The sequence below is a fragment of the Hyperoodon ampullatus genome (assembly GCF_949752795.1).
Source record: "Hyperoodon ampullatus genome assembly, chromosome: 4".
Lineage (NCBI taxonomy): Eukaryota > Metazoa > Chordata > Mammalia > Artiodactyla > Ziphiidae > Hyperoodon > Hyperoodon ampullatus.
In genome coordinates, this window is record NC_136917.1 from 97,556,281 (window position 1) to 97,580,741 (window position 24,461).

The window sequence follows — 24,461 nt, forward strand, 5'->3', positions numbered from 1 at the left end:
TCAGTTCATACTATAATTAACTCATACCATTAGTTATTCTATTTTGTCAAGAGAGCCCTGCCTGTCAATGGTTTTACCTACTTAACAGCCATGACACAGCTTCACCTCCTTTACTCTTTCCGTAAGGCCAGCTGAATGCTTATGCATAACCAATTCATGCCTCTTACCAATTCTGGGATATTAGGAAATTCCTTTCTAAAAGTCACATCTAGTTGGCTTGGGAATTGTTTTTGTGGCTCTCTAATGAAGGGCAAAATAGCCCAATGGCAGGTCAGCCAGAAGGCCCTACAGCACTGCAGGAAAAGAAATTGATTTAACTGTACCACTTTGGTCTCAAATGCACAGCAGCTCTCTAGCTATGAAAAAGGCACAGAAGATGAAAGGACAAGGGAGGAAAATGTTGGGTCATTCTTTAATTTTGATTTTGAAAATGCTTCAGAGTAAGAGACACCCTCTCTCTAAGCATCATCTTCCCTCCCCTCAAACACAAGGACCATGTCTTATTTAGCACTATCTTGCTGGTACAAAGCACAGGGTCTGAAACACAGCAAGTGCTCAAAATGCATTTCAATGGAAAGGGAAGCTGAATGAACACTGATAAGAATATTCAAAAAAAGCGCCTTGAAATTACTCTATTTGTTATAGAGATATTTATAGAAAAAAGGAAGAGCACTGAAATTCAACTTTACTTGCAAAAAAGAAAAGAAAAAGAACTCCAAATTAAAAGAGCACAAACAAAACAAAATTGCTATTTAAATGTTTTAGAGTTGTTTGATGTAATATTAGTCTTAGATAACATTTACTGAATATCCAATATGTATGAAACACTATATTAGATGCCAACTCTAGTAGCAACCAAATACAAGAGAACCGTGTTTTTAATCTGTTAAATGTAACTGACAGTCCCTGGCTGAACAAGTATGCATGTTTTTTACACAGAATTCGAAATGTGGTTTTAACCACTGAGAACATGAATCCTAAACTAGTGGTGCCTCTGCTTTCATAACATACTTTATCCTTTGAGCATCCCTGGGAATAAATGTGGACTCCAGTAACTTATTCCTGTAGGAAAACACTGTCTTCTTAACCCTGAGGTATCCCAGGGGCAATTATAGCCCAAGATGAGGAATACCTCTACTCGTTCCCATGCAATCCATCCATATAGCCACCAAACACTTGAAGGATGATTCCTTATATCCTTTACCTTGATGTTTGATCAAAATCACTACCTTATATGTTTCAGAAGTTCAAAATGTTATCTTTGTGAGGAAAACAAACAAAAACCAGATCCAGAACCTCCTGGCAGGGTTGAAGTAAGGAGGTAAACTGCCATAATTCATAATAGATTCTTAGAGCCAGAAGCTGCTGCCAAGTTACATTTATTCAGCAAAAATAATAATAAAATAAGGGTGTCACTGTCACTAGCAGAAATACAAATTCACTAGTAAAACTAGCTTCTTAGTAAGCTTCCTGTGAGGAAACATAACAAAATAGGTATGAATTTAAATACACATTATATTATAGACATGTTTGTTTGCATTTGTGACGCTTATGACATTTGTAGGCCTTGTTACCAGTAAACGAAGTACGTTTATTCTATATCCTCATGCTAACACTACCCCTTTTGGTGTTTAATTCCTCACTATTTGAACCCCACCTAACAGACAAAATATATATAATACCTAGGACTGAAATAAGTTCTACCTGTACAAATAATGAGGTGTTTCATATTACATTTGCTTGAAGGAACAGGAAAAACACACCTAAGCCAGAATTAAATTGGATGTAGAAATGAGTAGTTCCTCTAGCTAGGCAACACTTCCCTGAAAGTGTTACAAATGCATAATAATGGTTAATAAATATAAAATGGAAAGAATCCTCCCTCATACTAGCCTCAAGCCTTTAGTAAACAAGATACAAGAAATACCATATGTTCACCATTTCAAAATCTCACCATGGCTGGAATATGCCAAACCATCATGTACCTTAAACTTCAGTGAATATCAAAACGAAACTGAGCTATTTGTAATGAGGTGGATAGACCTAGAGTCTGTCATACAGAGTGAAGTAAGTCAGAAAGAGAAAGACAAATACCGTATGCTAACACATATATATGGAATTAAAAAAAAAAAAAGTCATGAAGAACCTAGGGGTAAAACGGGAATAAAGACACAGACCTACTTGAGAATGGACTTGAGGATATGGGGAGGGGGAAGGGTAAGCTGTGACAAAGCGAAAGAGGGGCATGGACATATATGCACTACCAAACGTAGGGTAGATAGATAGTGGGAGGCAGCCGCAGAGCACAGGAAGATCAGCTTGGTGCTTTGTGACCGCCTGGAGGGGTGGGATGGGGAGGGTGGGAGGGAGGGAGATGCATGAGGGAAGGGATGTGGGAACAGATGTATATGTATGACTGATTCACTTTGTTATAAAGCAGAAAAAAAAAAAAAAAAAAAACTTCAGTGAATATCAGAAAAATTTTTGAGTTTCTGTGCATATTTTAGTTTTTTAACTAAAGATACTAAAACATCTCAGTAATATCCTTAAATAAGAATCACAGAGCTAGTGAGTGAGGAGCTAGGATTTGAATGCAGCAGTCTGACCTGCTCTTTACTATTATGCTACACTATGCAGTAGTCTTATGAAATGAGGTAGATTCATGGACAGATCTCCAAAATGAAGAAATAAAAGTACTGATTGACATATATACACTAATATGTATAAAATAGATAACGAATAAGAACCTGCTGTATAAAAAATAAAATTAAATTAAAAAAAATGAAATAAAAGTACAAAACCAAATGTACCCAAGAAAAATGATGTAGGATGGGACCTGTCCTTCTCAAAGTCTGATAGTCTTTGAAGAGAGTGTACTGATTTGTGCATCCGTATACCTTCAAAAAAAATTTAATTCTACTGGAATGTAAGCTCCTCAAGGGCAGAGACCATTCTGCATTCACATTGTACTCCAGCTTTAAGTAAAGCTTGGACTAAGTTAGCATACAGTGAAGGTATTTATTTGAGGGGGTATCTTTTTAAAAACTATTATCTTTAAAAAAAGAGTTAAGTGGGGATGTGTCAAAGACAAATTTTTTAAAATCTGTTAATTGAGGTAGTTTAAAATGGTATGCAAGAAAATTTGTATTAAAACATTCACAGTATGCTTCTTCTCTGACCCCCACTCCTGACTCCCCAATGCAGAAGAATGCAGCAAGGAGACATGGAAAACTAATTTTGGTTTGTTATACTTTTAATCTTGGTGATAAAAATAAGAGATGAAGAAAAATTATTAGCATCATGTAAACAGGAAGAAATTCAAAATGAAAAAAAAAGGGAAAATAACAACAAAAAAAAGAGAAGAAAATAATTAAGTAGATTTGAACCCCAGCACTACCTGGTTTCAGTGAAAAAGAATTAAGCCTAAAGCACTCATCTTCTACAAAAATTTTTGTACTATATATTTCTGCATTTATTTTCTCTGGTTGTTATCCACAGTGGAATTAATATAGAACCAAGAGAAAATATAAAATTTACAATAATGTACAAGGTTCTAACAATAACCATTTAATTCTACTGAACAGCACTCAAAAACGGTGTCAATTCCGCAGAGGAAATAATCTAGTTAAACAATTCTGGCTAGAAGACACCAAACAGCATCAAGTTAACAGTGCAACATAATAGTCCATGGACTAAAAATGGACCAGTTCAGAATACTGAGAGCATTTAGTTCCTTTATCCTTATATTTATTATTATGACAATGATCAGAATTCACATAAAGATATGCCATTTTAGTCACTTAAAAGTTAGCCAATATCCTTGTGGGGAAAATAAAATTATTTTAGCTTAATTTTCAATTTTCTTTTCCTTTTCTAGGCTAATTATTTTATCCTAATGTTTATATTTATATCAAATATGCCCTCCAGTCAAACTTATAATCTTTATCTTACAAAATATTTCTAAAAATCTTTCCTCATAACATAGGTCCCACAGTCCTTGACAATCCTCAGGGCACCTCTTAGAAAGATTTAGCTATAAAAAGTAATTGAAAATGTCATTGATGACTAAATATTTATGCTCATTAATCTCTCAGGCAAAGCTACATACCTTTGTAAAATCTAAAGCTAAAAAGTTTATCTTTATTTCCACCAACTACCTGGATATTGTTTCAAAAAAATCTTAACTGCATAATTCCTTAGTTAACACGAAAAACGGCATTCAGCATAATAAATTATTAGTTTTATTATGAGTGTTTATTATGAGTGATTTAACAGAGAGTGCATATCACTGCATGAGATCTGCAGAAGTTTATAAGAACTCTTCAATATACAGAATGCTTATGAGTTAGATAATACTTCAGTTGGTGAATAAATTTGCTAGACTTGATCTCAGATGGATTTGAACAAATAATTATTTTATTGGTAATTCTGAAATATTTCTCCATCAGAATGATAAAACACAAAGTAAATGATAATCATACCAAATCTATAGCAAAAATTTTGCCATCAATATACAACTTACTGAGAGCCAGTTTGATTATCATGAACCTATTTTTTTTTAAATAGTGATTATCCATAAGTCTGGGATTGTAACCACATTTTTTCTACCAATAGTTATTGTCACTTGATTATTTGCCAAGAAAAGCTTCTATGTATGAGTTCTTCAAGTCTTTATCTCAATAGCATTTCCCAAATTGGCAATTAATTACAACAGAACTATGTACCCAACGGCAATGAACAACTGCACTCTAGGCTAGCTACACTTTAGTGAATGTGCGTTTGTTTCTATCCAACTCAGCACACTATCATTTTTATCTAATCTCCAAGTCAGACTAGACCCTCCTTCCTACATTGAATTATTTTTCTGTGTGCTTCCTCCAAATGGAAAATTACTAAGCGTCTCGGTAGCTTGTGTGGATGCAGATGGAAGTGAGGCTGCTGTTTTAAACAGCAATGCATTTCTTATTCCCACAAACACCCAACACTCTACCCTCAGTTTGAGCTGTTTTCTTAATCTAGGTGTCCAATCTAGATACTGAAAGGACAATGTCAGTGCCCCAAAAGGTTTAGGTACTAAGCATTTAGTTTAAAGAGCGGAGAAACTACTGCTAAAAGTATAAGGGGAAACCAGCCCAAAATTAACAGGCACGATCTTAATATATCTAGGACACACTAGTTCCTCCCACCAAGCCCCAAGGGGCTTACTTAACCATTGAGGCCCTTTTGACAATTATGGGACAAGAAGAAACTAGACAAATATTACACTACTTCTGTCCTCAAATCACACTACTAACACCAACTTAAAGAAAGATCTTTTAAACATTGAGCTCTCCTTAATCACTCCCACTAAACTCCATTTTTCCTCTAAACAGAACTCTGGAATGGTGTCATGTTGTTGAGGTGATGAATATTCTAACAACCGTTTTAAATCTTATAAAATAACAATTTCAGCTGTGACCCAAAGCCTCCTTAACCGCCGGAAAGTTCCTCTATGACACCAAATGACACCTGAGGCACTTGTCTGGGAAACACTACCACACAGTCCTGGTCATCATTTGCTGTGAGATCCAGGAAGGAAAGGAGCACATCCAACCCACGGAGGTACCAGTTCTCTCAATGCACTTCCCATTCTCCTGTTCTCCCAGCTTATGAAGCTCTCCCTGTAGAACATCAGAAAACCTCCTTGAACACCCTTCCTCCCAGATCTCTGGCTTGGCCTCCCCCAATAGAACCAGAGGTCTGGAGAAGACTCTGGACCATCCAATCCCCCAATCTACTGAAGTCCAGAGAATTGGCTGGAGTTCTGTTTTGGTGACTTCATTCTTTAACTAAGTGGGAGGAATTCCCAGGAGGACCTTCATTAAGGAAAAGAGCTTCAAAGGGTCTTCTACATTTGAACTTGATTCTCCACTGTTTTTTCAAACTCCCTTGGAAGCCTAAATTTTCTTTATTTGGAAAATGAACTGATTTCTAGTTTAGATGCAAGGCTGGAATTTTTTTAAAAACTGGTTCATTGTTCAACCATAAGCATCAGTAGAAAGGTGAAACAAAACCAGGCAATAAAGAACAGTGACTGCCACCACGATGGTCCCACAAGGTCAACGGCTCAACAGTTCTCTGTATTTTTTTTTTCTTGAAATCTGAAACATTCAGGAAAGTGAACAGTACTAACTTACAAGTAACTATGACTTTTCTGACTAGGAAAGAGAAGCACACAGTATGATTAAACTCATGGCAACTGTTTTCTATCTCCTTCTAGGGCCTCCAAATGCCAGTCTTAACTCATTCATCCTCTCACCCCTCCATTCCTTTTGTCCAACCAGACCCACCTACTTCCCCTTTCCAACCTTGACTCTATCTTTCAACCTCACACAACAGTGTCCTACTCTCCAAAAGAGACTCATTTCCAAGCCAAAGACTTGCAAGGCTCCAATGTATGACTATTTTGAAAATCTCTGCCTATCAGCTTCCTCCTTACCTTAAATCTCTACATAGCTCTCACCTTCATCACTAATTCTCTTACGTCCCAATTTTCCCCAAAGATCTTTGGATTCAGAGTCCTACAGGCACTCCCAGGATAATCACAAATGGATTACAACAATGAATCAGGTTACAGGGGAATCCTGACCACTCTTTCATAGACACAGGAACTCTTACTGTCACATTTACTGCACAGAAACACCAGGGCAATGAGCAGCCTTCTCTACAAAGACCACTGGATAAAAAAGGAGCTGTTACCACCAAGGGCTCCAAAATTTCCCTCATTCCCATTCCTAGTTTCCAGTGAACACTCTTAAAAGGTACATATCTAGGAATTCAAATTAAAAAACAAAACAAAACCTGTTTCTCAGCTTGCTCTAATGATATTATGGAAAAGTGTAGTGGTATTAGCTCCAACTCCAACCGCCTACAGTTTTCAAGACAAGCTAATTAACAGAACATGGCTGCACTGTCCTCCTCACCTCAAGTGCCAAGAACCACAGGCCTGATTTAGCTCCATCCCAACTTCTGGGGTAACTCTGGCTAAACTCCTCTATATCTCAATCTCCTAACATTTTCATAGAGAGTCAAAATGAGGCTGTTTTCTAACAGGAGTGTTATACTTAATCAGTAGAAATGTAAACTTATTGTTGACAGATGTTATATGAAGAGGTTATAAAGACAATCCTGTACATTTATTTCATAATTAGAAATCTTCTATATTTTCTTCTTCTGTATTCTATTATTTTCATATTCTTCTATATTCTATTATTTTCATAGTAGCATGAAAATAAAACTAGATTATTCCATTTCATTTCTCTTATTGAGGTTAGCATTAACTGATAGCAGGTCTGTGGGGCTTTTTGTAACTGTGTCTAGCAGAAAATCTACTTGTAAACAGGCATTTCAAAAATGGTGTCTGACTGAATTATTGAGGAGGAAATCACCCCTTGCTTATTTTCTATATGATAATTTCCTTATAACCAATCTTTATGGTTCTATCTCTTTCAAGCTGTGTTCTCAAGAATCATCTACAGATAAATGATAATCACTGGTTTTAACGGTTTCTAAAATATGCTGTCTATTTATCTTGTCTCAAGATACTTTTTTGGGGAAGTTGTTATGTAAAGTGAAGAACTTTTCCACCTCTGCTTTCCAGTTAAAAACTGGATTGGTTTCTAGTTACAGCCTCAATCGTATACTATTAAATGATGTTAACTTTCAAATCCAGTACACTCCTATTTCCCTTAACTGAAATAAATACTTAAGACAGAAGGATAAAAGCAGAATTTAACTTATATCCCATCATATAGAGAAACTATTATCTTCTATTTTTAAGGTTTTTTTCTCAATATGGTAAGTTATCACAGAACAAAAGAAAACTGTATATGAACAGAATGTGGTAAGCTCACATTTTTGACAGTTGCTAAAAACAAAATTTAAAACAAATGCATACCTATAGGATAAATGTTATTTGTAAGATTAAAAAGGTGAAATCACAATTTTATACTGCCTTACAATCCATGAATATCTAATTAGTTGTCCAGACTTCCCATTTTGGAAGTTGGGAAATACTTGCACTTGGATACCAATCTGAAAACAACAAAAAAATAGTTTGATAAGACAGGAAAGTCCCCCTTGTTTGATTATGCACCAGGCTGTAGTACTAAAGTGATTACTGGGGGCTTTTGGGAAAAAAAAACTGTTTAAATTATGTTTTCAGTGCTGGAGCTTCAAAATATCATCCTCTTCCACCCTCTGAAGACTTACTTTGGGCCATACCACAAACTAGAAAGCATTTAAAAATACATACACACAGGGCTTCCCTGGTGGCGCAGTGGTTGAGAGTCTGCCTGCTAATGCAGGGGACACGGGTTCGAGCCCTGGTCTGGGAAGATCCCACATGCCGCAGAGCGACTAGGCCCGTGAGCCACAACTACTGAGCCTGCGCGTCTGGAGCCTGTGCTCCGCAACGAGAGAGGCCGCTATAGTGAGAGGCCCGCGCACCGCGATGAAGAGTGGCCCCCGCTTGCCACAACTAGAGAAAGCCCTCGCACAGAAACCAAGACCCAACACAGCAAAAATAAATAAATTTAAAAAAAAAAAAACATATACACACAAATATATACATATGGAATTTGCTTATCTAGTAAACGTCTCAAAAGCTCCCTTTTGGTGAATACTTCTAGTATGCTCAAAATGAAGTGCAGATTCCTAGACCCAACCTCAGACCTCCTCAATCAGACTCTGAAGGTGAGCTCTGTATTTCTATTCCTTAACATAAATTTAAATTATTCTAAAATACCCCAACCCTGCATGCAAATGAGAACAAATAAAACTAGGTGGTCATCAAATAATAACTTGCCCTAATCTAGTACATGTAACAAAAGACCTCTAGAGTTGCTATCTATTTTTTGTTTGGTTTTTGGTAATATATCAATCACTGCTCCCTAACAGTTTCACTTCTACCTGCCTAACAGAACATAATAGTTACTACCAAACCAATCTTGAGTACTAGTCCAGCACATTTCTCGCCCCATAAAAAAAAGCACCAAAGATCCAAAGCCAGACTGGATATCTAGTCTTCAGCACAATAGTCACGAGTCCCCACCAAGGGCAAGACCAAAAATATCTCCTGAGCCAAATGGAAATTCTTGGCAATAAGGTGCCTCCTTGTAAGCCCTTTCTGGAGATGTGCATATTAAATGGATTACAGCAGTGTGTTACCTCAACAGGTTAACATAGGATGGTCATCAAATAAATCCATTATCAGCAGACAGAGAGCAGGGTCCAAGAAAAATGAGCCACACCTGAAGCAACTTTTGACAGAAAACACGGAAAGTAGAAAAAGCCTTACTGGAACAGATGAGTACTGAAAACCAAATTAGCAAAACAAACTACATTTGCCTCCTTTACAAATTTACCCCTTTTCAGGCGGTGAAATCATTGACAAGATTTTAACTGAAAGATACGTGGGTCCCAAATTACTGAAACTTTTTTGTTAAGCTCTCACACCTCTCTCCATATACAGGGATATATGAGAAAATGTAAGTGGTGACGATTTTATTGAAAGAGAATAAATGTGTAACAAAAGCCCACACCAAATTTGATAAACCCTGCAATAATAAATTCTATGGGTAATGGAATACTCTGCACCAGAACACCCAGACCTATGGGAGAATTAGATGTACCTATTCTTTGCACTCAAAAGGATTAAGTACAAAGATAAACATACTTTACACTATACCCTGTCCTGTTTGAAGACACTAGAAAATTCTACAGTTATTCTTAAAAAGTTCTGAAATAAATAATGAGTCCACCTTAAACCTGAAAAGCACCTCAAATTGCTAGGACCTAATTTCTTGTTGACTTTAGTTGTTGTAGTTTCTATTCTCCTTGTTAAAGGACGCTAGATAAGGAGTGATTAATACATTAACTAAAATGATGCATTGCTAAACTGTCTCCAGCACAGACTCTGAAAAATCTGGAAGATAGACAGGAAAGGATTAGAAATCCAATTTCCTACATGAAAGTTGAAGCATTGCTTCTTTTTTGTTCTCCTCTCTGGGGCTTTTCCACTGCCCTCCCAAATGTGACAATTTGCAAATATTCACATCTAGAGAAGCATATTCTAAAACTATTCTAAGACGGGAGAAAAGGCCCCAATTTTAAGACTTGAGAATGTACTTTAATTCTGTAGGCACAGGTTCACCAAATCAGCTAGCAAAAATCTTGACCAACTGGGTGACTCAGCCTTGCTGTGAGTTTTTTTTTTTTTTTTTAATGTATTGGAAACTTCTCGTTTAAAATCCCACAAACACGGAATCTCCAAGCTTTCTATCTAGAACAAAGAAAAAGCCTTGGAATACTCATTGGAAGGGATTTAAGGATTTGTATTAAACATATTCTATACCAAAGTACTAGATGGTCTCTAAGCTTCCTTTCAGCTCAAATCTTCCTTATTTTTCTTAGTAACTTTACCAGACTATTCTTAGAGCCTTAGTAATTACAAATAGAACCTGAATGAGAAAGAAAATTCAGAATTAAAGTTGTCATCATTAAGCCTAATTAAACAGGCAGGAAGATGGCAGTAGAATAAAGCATTCTGAATTAGGGACAGGGAGAATACGAGTAGTTCGCAGTCCCATGAATGAAACACCGCATACAACAAAGTCTGGCTAGGGTTTAGGGCATACTGGACAACGTTTCTGTCTCCTGGGTGGCAACGGACCCACCCAAACAGGGATAGATTTTGTTTTCTATTAATGCGACAAACTACTGATATCTACCTTAAGTAACCAACCACCCGCAGGAAAACACATATCAACTAGAAAGTGAACTCTGTCATTTTAGTGTGAATTCTCCCTTACTGGCAGTTTTCCTACTTTCTATCCCAAAAGGGAATCCATATACTCAACGCCGCAAACTGTAAGACATCTCACCCCTACACTGTGACTCTGGCACTTCTGGTCCAAACAAAAGCCACCGTTTTAAGTAGGGTGGGATTTGTTTGGTCCATTCAGTAAAGGGCTGTGGCTGTTTGCAGAACATCCTGCAGGCTCCTGCTTAGACTCTTGCCTCAAGTCACACTGTGCTATCACCGTGACGGACCCTTGATATTTAATGAGTCTTCGACTGAAAAACTGACATTCTCAGGAGCTAGGGAAACGAGGCTTGAACGCCCTGCGGAGTGCGTCCGCAACAGACGGGAGGGTGGCAATGCCGGCAGGAACCTCCTCGGCACCCAGCAGGGGTGATCAAGTCTTTCCGCAAGTTTCTCTTCCTTCCACTAAATTAACCTGCCAAGCCCCCACCCCGTCCTATTAGGAAAAGTCACACCAGCAACTCGCTGAAGGACGGGGGGGACAGCTCCCAGCGCGCCACAGAAGTTGGGTTTGGTCGCGGTTTAACCCTTCCTGCCCCAGAGCCATGGCCGACACCCCCTTCACCCGGGGCAAACCCAGGCTGCCAACTTTCCCGCTGCCCCCTCCTCTGCGCACAGCAGCCCAAACTTTGCTGTTCGCCCACCTGGGCGCGCAGCGGAGCGTGGGGTCCGGCCGCACCCGACACCGCCCCCACCCGGGGCAGGCGGCGGCGCTGACCTTCACGCCAGTCCCCGGCCAGCGACCGCTGCCGCCCACCCCCTCCCCCGAGCCTCGAACTGCCTCCCGCGGTCCCCTTCCACCGCCCCCAAACGCTCTCGGGAAAACCGCGGCGGGGGCGACTGCAGCTCGACCTCGCGTGTCACGACTGCCCACGACCCTCTGGGCACCAGAGAGCACCGGTCCCGGCCCTGGCTCCTCTGGCCGCCCACTCACCATCCGTGAAGGGCTCCATTTTCCCCCCGCCGCGGCTCCTTTCAGCCGGAGAGCCCAAGCTTTCTACTCCAAGAGCTGAAGCGGCCCTGCCGACTGAGCATGCCCAGCGCGGCGCCGAGGGCTGTCGGGGAGGTGCCGCGAGGGGCGGCGCCGCTCCGCCCGCTCTGAGATCCGCCGCTCCGGGTTTTCGCGACAGCTGCAGAAAGAGCGAGGGAAACTAGAGGAAAAAGCATCACACAGGCCTTGGCTGACTCCTGCGAGAGGAGCTAGGAGAGCGGGTTAGATCTGGGGGCGGGTCCGTGGGCGTGGCCGGATCAAGCCCGCCCCTGGCAGAAAGGCTGGCGGCTCTGTCTCGTCCAGTGCTCAGAACAGCGGTCAGTCATCAAGCAAATGTGATGGCCAGTTGCGTCCAGCCGCGCCGGGCCCTAGACGTCAGGAACCCGGCACCGCGCCGGTAAAACACGGTCATTGCCCCGTGGAGCAAACATTCCAGAGACAATAAACTAACACAAGACACACGAGGCTGAAATAAATGCCCCGTTGAGCATTAAATTAGGGTGATGTGATGGAGAATGAGTGGGTCGCTAATTCGGATGTCTTGGTGAGGAGAAGCCTGGCTGGGAGGTGCCACTGTAGCCGAGATCTGAAGGCAGAGTAGGAGGCTGCGAGCGAAGGTCGCTCCCCTGACAGCGAAGCTTCGCTTTCCCTGGGGAGTCCGACTCCGGGCGCTCACTCCGCCAAGGCTCGAGGGAGCAGACACTGTGGGTCGTGTCTGTAGGGCTGCGCGCTTACAGCACAGTGGTCCCAAGCGTTCGGTGGCCTGGAGACTTGAAGGGAGGCGGGGACCCCAGCGGAGCAGAGGGCACCCGGGGTCCTGTCCTCGGGCTAGCGGTTCGGGGCGCGGCCTCTACGTGCAGGCGGATCACAAAACCCGGCACTGGATCCACCGGTGCCGCGGGCGCCGCAGGATGTGGGCAGAAGGCAGCCCAGCCGAGCCTTAAATCAACACCTGCGGCTCCCCGAGGTGCCGCCTCTGCGGCCCGCGGCCAGGCCAGGCAGAACTAGGCCGGAGAAGCGGAAACTCTCTTGGTCGCCCCCGCCGCACAGCACTCGCGCTCTAGCCTCCAGCCCCCAGGCCCTAGCCCCCAGCCCCCATTGTTTCCAGCGGCAAACCCGGGTAGGCACAGCGAACCTTCGGGATGAAATAACCAGGGGCCCCGTGAGCCCCGGGAGGCTTGTCGGGGCCCCGCTTCTTCATCCCTTGCTCAGCGTGCGCATCGCCGCCACGCTGCGGAGTTCGCAGCCCTCCCAGAGTGCTGCCACCGCCAACTGTCCCTCTTCCCTCCTCCCCTAGCGCAGCCCTGGCCCCAGCAGCAACTTGGCTCCCGCGATGCCTCACTGCGCCTGCCAACTGTCACACGCTCCTCCGAGGCTGTCAACGGCAGGGCGTCGGGTGCAAACACGCTGGAGGCGAGCGCAAACTGCCCGGGCAAACGGGGATGCCCGCGGTGTTGTTTGACCCGCGTGGGAATTAGAAATTAGGTTTCAAAGAAGTAAAATCGAAGTGCAGTATTGTATTTTGCAATGTTGTATTTTTAAGTGTCGATTGTATTAAACCACCCACTTTCGCTTTAAAACCTCCAGTGGATACCGATCACTTAGAATAAAAGCGAAACTCTTAACTCTGGGACCTCATCTCCTACACGTGCTCACGATACTTTGTCTACAGAGGCCTTCTGGCTGTTAGTCACCAAGTTACATCCAGTCATTCCTGTTGCATGTTCCTCGTGCAAGAACTGTTCCTTCTGCCTGGTACCTTGCCTGCCAGTTCCTTCTTGTCTTTAAGGTCTCAACTCAAACGTCATCTCTGCTGAGAGCTCTTCCCTGACCACACAATCGAAAATAGGTCCACACATGGTCTACTCTAAAAAGACTGAGCCCTGCTTTAATACCTTCACAACAGTCATCGCTGTCTAAAACAATGTTTTTGTTTGTTATTTCATTATTATCAATCTCCCTCTCAAGAATGCAAGCTCCATGAAGTCAGGGTCATTACCTTCTTAGAGGGCTGTATCCTAGTCCCTAGATAAGTATGCAATAAATAATTTGTGAATGGATGCAATGATGTTTTGAGTTCTAGTTCACGTGCAACGTTGAAAACCCTTCCAGAGAACATTTCTATATTGAGTGGTGTGTTTGTGATCAGTACAGAGAAAGTGTCCATATCATATGATACCTCAAAGCTGCTCTCTTCCCATTGTGTCAAAGATAATCAGAGCCTTTAGGCTGCCTCCTCAATGCCCCCCTCCCAACTTCAGAGCCAAAAATAGGAAGTGAACCACAGGGGCTGGTACATAAGTGTTCAAATATTATATAGTATATGCAGTGCTGGATTTTGTTAAAAGGACCCCACACATTGTATTGCTTAGATAAGAGACTGCTACCTATATTTTAGGTCATGTCATGTTCCTTTGGAGTTATTTTTGCAATCAAAGCCCTTAGTATTAGAGATATTTAAAACTCCACAGCTTGTTAAGTCCCCTCACCTCACCTCACCTGTAAGCTAGAGTCTATCATGCCTTTAAGTGTGAAACACGTTACCTTGTGTTTGGTCTTAAATACTTCAGTTCTACAGAGACTTGTAAAAAGGCTTCACCATTGCACTAGCATATACAGGTGGATCATCATGTCTTTTGAGATTTCTATGGCATAGAGACAAATAACTTCTTTATCCTCCCTTTGCCCACCTCTTGCCTCATTAAGGACCATTTTTAAAGGCTTGTGGGTTGGTACTGGGGGTAAAAAGAGGAAAGAAAATCTAAATGTTTCAGAATCCTACCTACCCTCACAGAATGAAAGTGAATTTTGTTTTGTTTGATTCTGGGTTTTTATTTTTTGGATACCATTTTACATTTCACTTCACAAAGCCTTTTTGAGGGAACACAACTGCACGAATTCACTACTGAAACCCATTATGTTTCAGTCTTTAACCTCCTCCTACCCTCCCACACAAAAATTCGTTTTTAGTTAAGGGCATAATACTTTAAAATTATTATGAAACAACTATTTACTATCAGAGGAGATAGTGTGACATTATCTACTATATTCATTTACTATTTTCAGAATCTTTGATGTCTACCATTTAACATTTGAAAACCAAAAATTTGGAGGGCTAATTATAATATATAATAAATAGCATGAAAGGAAAATATGAGCTCCTTGAATAACGAACAGCATTTATTTATAAAGGAGCAACAAACGTGCTAATCAGTGAAAACAGGAACTTTTTTTTCATCAAAATAAAGCACTTCCTATACCATGGATCAGCTAACCCAGACCTCATTTAATAGAGAAGGGAACGGAAGTCTAAGAGGCTAGAGGATTTACTCACAGTCCAGTGGCAGACAAACTAGAACTCAGGTGGTCTGTGTTCTAAACCAGAGCTCTGGAGTTTCCTGTTTCTTCCCTATTCCCACAGGGAAATTAAGGTCAATGACAATAATCCATGGGAGGGATATGAAATAGAGAAATATAGCTAACTTCAGGCTACTGGACTGCTATTTCATCGTTCAGTTGATATTCCAATATAATTTACTGAGTTCCATGTCACATTTAGGTGTAGCATTATTAAATATGCTTTCTAATTATTTTGAAATAAATAATTAAAAATACATTGATTCAGTGTACACGTTTGAAAATGATATTTGTTCAACACTCTTGAATAAATGGTGGATGCGGCTTGCTGCGAGGACACAGATGACCACCATGAGGTTTCCAGCCACTTCAAGGACTGGAGGGGTCAGTATCTCATTACTCCTGTAATATTTGCAGCACACATGCTCTGCATCAATTGTGATGCTTGAAATTGTATCAAATTAAGAAATGTTTACAGCACAGAGGAAAGCAGAATAATTCTCCAACAGAGTTCTGGTATAGCTTAGACTTTAGCAAAAAGATTCAGCCAAATGAAGTGAAAAGTTATCAGGAAGGAGCAGTTATATACTAGCTCAGATGCTTTGGACTACAAAACCAAAATGCTGAATTAAACTAGTTGGAACAATATGCAAATTTACCATCTCACATAACAAGTGCAGAGGTAAGGCCATCCACAGTCAGAGCTCCCCAACCTCATAAAAATCCAGCTTCTCGCTCTGTGTACTCTCTGAGCAGTTTTCTGAAAGTCTGAGGACCGTGTAGTCAACAAGGTGGCTGTGTCAGGGAGGAAGAAAGAACCTTTTCTTTGATGTCTCTTTCTTAAGAGCAAGGAAACTTTTCTCAGAAACACCCTACTAGAACTCTTCGTAGGTGTCACTGGCCAAAACTGTAAGCCAGTCCCTGGAAATGAAAATGGGGTTCCTGTGATTGGTGTCGTAGACAAAGCAGAGTCTAGGATCACTTCCCTTATTTCATCTGGGGGAACAAGGGAGCACTTGGACAAAATCATTTTTATTATTCAGAAAGGAAAAGGGGTTAAGCAACCAAAATGTTAGGTAGGTCCACTTAATGTTATGAATACTGATATATTTTAATAATATTTTGACAATTTTTTCAGAACCCTAAGACCCTTGTACAGGAAATGTAAAGAAGAGCCCAATTCAATGTAATTTTTCATATGATTGATCAATATAACTAGGATCACAAACCTAGAAATGATATATTATTCAACCTTGAATTTTGAGCTGAAAGTAACTACCAAAATGGAAAAATATCTTAGGCATTTGTATTAGTTTGCTAGGGTTGCTATAAAAAAATACCATAATCTGAGTGACTTAAAAAATAGAAAGCTATTGTCTCATAGTTCTGGAAGTTGGAAGCCCAAGATCAAGGTGTCAGTGGGGCCATGTTCCCTCTGAAGGCACCAGGGAAAGATATGTTCCAGGCAGGCCTCTCTTCTAGTTTCTGACAGTTACTTGACTTGTGACAGCATGACTCCAGTCCTCACAAGGCATTCTCCCTGTGTGCATGTCTGTGTCCATATTTCCCCTTTTAATAAGGATACTAGTCAGATTGAAGCAGGGGTCCATCCTGCTCCAGTATGACCTCATCTTAACTAATTACATTTCCACCCATATTTCCAAATAACATCACATTCTGAGGTACTGGGGATTATGATTTCAACATATGAATTTTGAGGGGACACAATTCAACTCATCATAACAGCATCTATATAATGGAAATAAAGAAGACAAAGTTGAAGATAAGTTTGGTTTCCAAGGACAGCATCAAAAGTGAAAAGACAACCCAAAGAATGGGAGAAAATATTTGCAAATCATATACCTCACAAGGGACTTGTATCTAGAATATATAAACAACTCTTACGACTCAGTAATAAAAGACAAATAATCCAATTAAAAATGGGCAAAAGATCTGAATAAACATTTCTCCAAAGAAGATATACAAGTGGCCAATAAACACATGAAAAGATATTCAATATTACTAGCCATGAAACAAATGCAAATCAAAGCCACAGTTAAGATACCACTTCATGATCTGGCCAGACATAGGCATAGGATGGCTAGAATCAAAGAGCCAGATAATAATAAATGTTGACAAAGATGTAGAGAAATTGGAACCTTCACACACTGCTGGTGGAGATGAGGCAGCTGTGTTGAAAAATAGTCTGGCATTTCCTCCAAAGATTAAACATAGAGTTGCCATATGATCCAGCAATTTCACTTCTAGGTGTGTACCCAAAAGAATTGAAAATTTATGTTCACACAAAAACTGGTACATGAATGGTCATAGGAGCGTTATTCAAAGTAGCCAAAAAATATAAACAATCCAAATGTTCAACAAAGAAGTCAGTTACAGAAGATCATATATTGTATTATTTGATGTTTTCGAAATATCCAGACTAGGCAAATCTATAGAAACAGAAAGTAGATTAGTGGTTGCCTAAGAATGAAGGGAGGGAGGAATGGGAAGTGATTGCTAATGGGTACAGATTCCTTGTTGGGGAGATGAAAATGTTCTAAAACTGACCATGTTGATAGGTGCACAGCTTTGTAAATATACTAAAAACCATTGTCTCTGACTGGGGCAAGTTGCTTAACCTCCCTGGGTTTCCTTTTCTCCTTTGCAAACTAAGGGCAGCTACCTCCCTCTTAAGATTATTGTGAGGATAAGATGAACTAACACACCAAAAATGCTTTCAGCAGAGACTGGCACAAAATAAGCACTAAAGAGGTATTTGCTGTTACTATTAAATGTGAATTGTAAACCTTTAATTCCATGTAGATTGCATGCAAAAAAAGATTAGACACACAAAGTATAATGAGAGAGCAAACAAATTTGTATAATGCTGACTTATTTTAACCTGATAATTTAAAATAATGGGGTCCTGAGGAAACCAAGTTTTTGGTATCGAGTTTATATCTAAGTCCTGCATCAGAAGGGGCCTCACTAGGCCAGCAAATGGCAGGGATGGTGCGCCCTGCTTCAGCTGTGAAAACCAACCATAGACCCTCTTTAATAAAAGTCAGAGGATATAAAAACTATTTTTAGAAATGATCTCTAGCTGGAATTTTTGATTGACTTATTCTTTCTAGGGAGATGTTTACACTCCTGAAGGTACTGATTCAGTTTTCATTTTCCTTTATTTCTTACATCTATGCTGAAAAGCGTGGCTAAGGTTCATTCCTATAAAATGTGTCCTTCAGATTTTTGTTTGTTTTTGAGCATGAGAAGGTTCTGTAATGTTTATGCAGAAAATTACACTTGACTGTAATTCTTGACTGACTCTAGGCTGGCTCAGATGCTTTCTTCCGCCCTCTGGCTGATAGCTGCCAGAACAGGCTGTCAGTCAGTCAGCAACAGCTGTGGAGTGCCCATGGTGCCCAGAGACCAAAGAGAACTGAAAACAAAACAGGAGCTAAAGTTTTGCTTTTAAGGCTTTACAATACACTGGGCCAGTCAAGACCAGCACACAGGATATATACATAATGCGTAATACATGACGCAGAACTATACAATCATGGTCTAGCAGGACCATCTGATGCAAAATTGCCAAGTAGGCTTGTCTCTGAGTTCTCCAAGGTCCCATTTTCTATTTTCCTTTCTCACTTCAAGGTGCTGCTTCACACAGTCAATACATATTTATCAAATGCCATCTGTATACAATACCCATAAATAAGTAAGAGATACTGCCCTACAGAGCTTCCTACCCAACCAGTCCTTTCTGGGGTATTGCCTTCATTCCAGAATCCACTCCCCTAGTCCTCTCTTCCAGCTTCAGGGTCTTCTCTCCTTAAGGCCCTTTTGTCAGCTAGCTATAAACAAATATTAATTTAAAAACACAAAGTCACACTAAAGCATGAGTTAAAGCTTAATATTTTAACTTTTATTAACCCAAAGGAATGAATCTGTAATGGTGGAGTTACAGAAGAAAAGGCTGCTGGATAAGGGGAGATGTATTTTGGGAAAAAAATCCATGAATTTCCTTTTTTAGGCAGCACTTTTTAGATTTGGCTTTGCAAGGCCAACACTGCAGGTGTTATTTCTTTCTGGGTTCTCAGTGAGACCGGGGAGCCAACAGTTGGTATACTCACTTGGACTTCAACTCTAAACACCTAGGCTTCCCAGAGAAATAGTTAACTGAAAGTAGGAGAATAATAAGCTTTTCCTACCTGGTAATGGCATTTCTAGAATATAGAACATTATTTTTATAAATTTATTTATTTATTTTTGGCTGTGTTGGGTCTTCTTTGCAGTGTGAGGGCTTCTCACTGCGGTGGCTTCTCTTGTTGCAGAGCATGGGCTCTAGGCACACGGGCTTCAGTAGTTGTGGCTCGCGGGCTCTAGAGCACCGGCTCAGTAGTTGTGGTGCACGGGCTTAGTTGCTCCACGGCATGTGGGATCTTCCCGGACCAGGGCTCGAACCCGTGTCCCCTGCACTGGCAGGAGGATTCTTAACCACTGTGCCACCAGGGAAGTCCTATTCATTGTTTCTTAAGTGACCTAATTCAGCCCCCCGAGTGTGAGTGAAATTAACTTACTCAGGACACAGGGTCTGACTCCTATGGATTCTGTCTTGATCACATAGGTTGTGCATACTTATTTCAGACCAGATCTTTGCTTTAATCCTTATCAGCTGACATATCTCTACCTGTTTACCCCCTCACCAGCTAAAATACTCTGTTCGTCCTTCTAAGATTTCTGCTATTACTCTTTGACTCTACATCTGGAAGTATGAATAAAAAGAAAATAAGGGCTTCCCTGGTGGTGCAGTGGTTAAGAATCCACCTGCCAATGCAGGGGACACGGGTTTGAGCCCTGGTCCAGGAAGATTCCATGTGCTGCGGAGCAGCTAAGCCCATGCCCACAACTACTGAGCCTGCGCTCTAGAGCCCGCGAGCCACAACTACTGAGCCCATGTGCCACAACTACTGAAGCCCGCACACCTAGAGCCCGAGCTCTGCAGCAAGAGAAGCCACTGCAATGAGAAGCCCGCGCACCACCAAGAAGAGTAGCCTCCGCTTGGGGTCACTACAGAAAGCCCACGTGCAGTAACGAAGACCCAACATGGCCAAAATATAAATAAATAAATAAATAAATAAATTTTTAAAAAAATAAAAGAAAGAAAATAAAATTACCTATCAGTAGCCTTATACCATGGAGACAACTGTTTCTCTTTTAGAAAAAGTTCCCCCATCCCCTTCCCCACCTCTTTCCATATTTAAGTCTTTAGAATGTTCTATTTATCCATATTCCAACTCCAACTCAAAATATTAGAAATGAGTTAGGATTTCCAATCTTACTAGTTTATTAGAAAACAGTTTTTAAAGGAGAGTACAGTTCTAAAACTGAAAAATAATGTCCTTTGTACCTTTTAAGTCTTTTCACAGGCAATTTGCTCTGCCTACTTTAAAATGAGGTTTGTAATTATAACAGAGGTATTGTTTGGATGACTAGAGGAACATGCCAGGTGGTATTAACATGGGAACTCCTTACAGAGGCATGAACCTGAAATATTGTATTGAAAGAAAGAAATATGGTATAATTCAACAGCGGAAGGCATGAACTTTGAAGTGTGGGAAATCATGTGTGTAAATACCTAAAGATGAGAATTAATGAGTCATAGACTGAGAATAGAAAACTGGTTACTGGACCTTATCTGGGAGTATGGTAGAAGATGAGGACTTCAGCGGAAAGGAGGACAAATTAGCAAAAGATCTTGAAGTTATGGTTGAAGTTAAGTTTGAAGAAGTGATTGAGACATAGAAAGGTTTTTCTATCTTGTTAAGTCTGCATTTCTCAGACTTTCTAACCATTTCTCGTTATGAACATTGGAAAAATTTTCCTGATTTAAATCCTGAACAAATGGTCTGTTTATACTGCTAACTTCTTAAGTATGATACAGTATTAGGCACCCACAACTTTATTTCTGAGAAATCAATACTACACAGTCAATACCACCAACCAGTTTCCATCCTCAGGAGCCTCTATGTAAAAGTGTTCGGCATTTGCATATTGGAAAATAAATTATTATGGTTTCTGGGAATATGCTAGAGTAGGTACCCTGACTAACCTTCTTGGTAAAAATAACTAAAAATGTAGAATGAAATATATTTTTAAATTACTTTAATGCATTCGTGACCTGAAAAGTTAGTAAGGAATAGTCATGGATAAAAAACTAAGTGAAAGCAGGAAACCTGAGGGGTCAGCAGAAGGCTGAAGTCAATGTTCTCCTTGACGGCATCTAAGGCTTCAGTTTTTAAGCCTTTGAGAGCAGAGGGGACAGAGGACAAAGCCTGGGCCTGCCTGAGGTGGGGAACATAATAAAAAACAAAATTCAGGTATAGTCTGTTTATAAACGACTCATATGAAACTGAAGGATACAGAAAAATTCAAAGTAACAGGGTACAAAAAGATGTATCAAGCAAATACCGAATCAAAAGAAAGCAGTGACATAGCTTTGTAAGTATCTGGAGAAACTGTACCTTACTATGAAAAAGGATTACTAGATACAAGAGATTAATATTTGATACCGACAACTAAGAATATAGGGGTAAGAAGAAAGTGAATTAACACCCCTTTTCAGAAAAATAATCTGGCACTAACTATTAAAATATTAGATTATGTAAAATACATATACGCTTCAACCCAGCAAACCCACTTCTTTCATTATCCTTTTCACCCTTTCTTCCTTATGATTTGGAAACATGACTTTGATGAGATTAAGGTTTTAGGAAGCAGACAATTTAATAAATTGTTGATTTAAAGTCTGTAAATATAATTATGTGTTGAATGAAAAGTAGTGACATAGTTGAATGGAAATAAGGTCATAATGAATTTAGGTGAAGAGGTATTTGTTGCAGAGTAAAAATGTGGCCATTATAAACAAACTTGTGCTTGGTAGACATTAATGTTTAAGTAGAAAACTAGATCCCGTGACTATTTAGAGGCCTTTCTTGCATTTTGGAATGGAATAAACCCCTCCTCCCCACAAAAAAATTCCAAAAAACAAAACCAAGAAAAACCCTAGGAACTTCCCTCAGAAAATTAGGATCTCTCCTAGTAGTTCCTGGCCAGGCTTGCTTCTCTGGAACCTCAAGTAGACCCAATGACATATCAAAGAATGAAATGCAGAAGTATGAACGTGAAGTAGGACAAGAAATTCCTGTCACGGTAGTAAGTTGGACTCTTGAGGGCTGAAGGGCCTAGTCTCCCTGACACAAACCCTAAAAAGGGAGCAAGTCATTGCTCTGGGCTCCCCTGATCTGGAAGGTTTCTCATTCTGAGTGGGCTCTGGAAACCACAAAAATTTCCCTGTGCCTCTGTGGGGAATCAGGGAAGCATGGAGAAGTTGTATCTACTCACTCCATCATTATTCATGATGTTGTATATAACGTTTTTACAACTTGTTTATTCATTCAAGGTAAAAGAAAGTAAAACTAACTTTAGCCAAACCCTAGTTTGTTTTGGGGGTCTGGCATCCACCATAAAGGTTTTGAAATACCACACTAGTAAGTACAATACATTTAAAAAAAAACTCTTTATTCGTTAAAACATTATTGGCACGATACTTCTCATGTTCATTCTCATCAAATAATAAAATTTCCACTTTCTGTACTCAATTCTTAAGAATCTGAGAGATTAAAAATGTATTTAAATAAAGAACTAAAAGGAAGAGAATTAAAAACTTGGAAATTTATGGTAGATAAATTACTACACAAGAGAAAGTACTTTTCTTATTCATGGAAATGTTGATGGCACAATTCTACTGAAACTCATACATATTTACTGCTTAATTTACATATTATCTTGGTGGAAAAATAGTATTCTTTACTCTTTCAGCTTCCTTATGCTACATTACATATAATTCTAGAGTGATATCACTTAGGTGTTATACAAACCTTGGTAGGGCCATGAACAGGTCAAATCTAGAGTCAAAGGTGCTTCAAAGACTCCAAGAAATGATTTTAAAACAGACTTAACAAAACATGTATTGGGTCATGCCCATGGTCCATCCAAACTGTATCCTGTCTCTGACTATGGCAACAGAGAAAGAGCTATAGACCTTCATGATATCACTTTAAAATGGATTGGAAAACACCCTGCCACCCCACTCCCACCCAGATAATCCCAGCCTCTTTCCATAACCCAGATAAGCCAATCATCTGTGTATTAATTCAAATTTTTCTAGAACATTTATAGTTTATATGTGGATCATTACTTAATTAAATTTACTGCCTGTATTTAGAGTGGTGTTTTCTTTATTTATTCCTAATACCTTAGTCAAACAATTAAGGGAAGCATCTAGAAAAGCATTTTAGAGATCAAGAGTTTCCCTTAAAATATGAAGACATGCCAAAACTGGGTTAGAAAATATGATTATACATTTAAATAGTTACATTAAACCATAATTTAATCCAAAATACGCACCATAGTATGATCTAACTCTGCAACTTACAGAAGATTTATTAAAAATGCAATAGTACATGGATTAAAGTGGTGTCATCTTTCTCTCCTGTACCTCTGTGACTACAGATTTAACTTCATTTAGAGATGATCTCAAGAGTCTACTTTTGAGGCTCTTCATGAATGTGAGGCTCCAGCCAAGAGGCCTTCCTGGCTTCCTTGATAAACCCTGACATCTAATTTCTAATAATCTGAGATTTGGTGATAAAGTCTCTGTTTTCTTCATCTGTATGCTTCATAATTTGATTCAGATTTTACATGAATGGTAAAAATTAAACTATTCAGGCTGAGTTGAGGGAGCTGGAGAGTAAGAAGATGGAAGGATGCAAAAGAAAGATTTTTTTGCAGATTGGCTGTGTTTCCTTGGAGGTAACCTGGTTGGGCTAATTCCAGGATTCTATGTAAGGTTTAAAAAAAACAACAAAGAAGCAAAGTTGTAGTTGCATAATGTCGGGCATTGTAGACCGTCTGTGTTGCAGCTAAACTATTACAGCTATATTTATCAATACATTTCTACATATCTCCATTACTCACAAAGTTTACTTTAAAATAGGCTACTGAACTGGACTTCCCTCACCCCAGCATCATACATCTGTCAGCTAGAGATGATAGCTGAGCACAGGTATCTGTGCTGGCTGATTTCTTGAGGCTTCTCACTGGTTAAACTATCTCGGACTTTAACTTGAGCTTTGCCCACTTCATGTAGACACAGCCTGCATCTGATGTGCTGTTTCTATTGACCAT

The 24,461-nt window shown here is 40.0% G+C and overlaps 1 protein-coding gene across 1 annotated transcript in view; it reads right to left on the reverse strand.

The window, feature by feature from the left end:
• LNPEP (leucyl and cystinyl aminopeptidase) overlaps positions 1 to 11,948 on the reverse strand; it is a gene marked incomplete at its 3' end in the record, with an annotated part of 107,778 nt that extends 95,830 nt beyond the window's left edge. The window contains exon 1 of the mRNA XM_079703931.1: positions 11,799 to 11,948. Coding sequence (XP_079560057.1) covers positions 11,799 to 11,817 — 19 coding nt within the window. The 5' untranslated portion in view covers positions 11,818 to 11,948. The remainder of the gene's footprint in view (positions 1 to 11,798) is intronic.
• Positions 11,949 to 24,461: the final 12,513 nt, after the last annotated feature.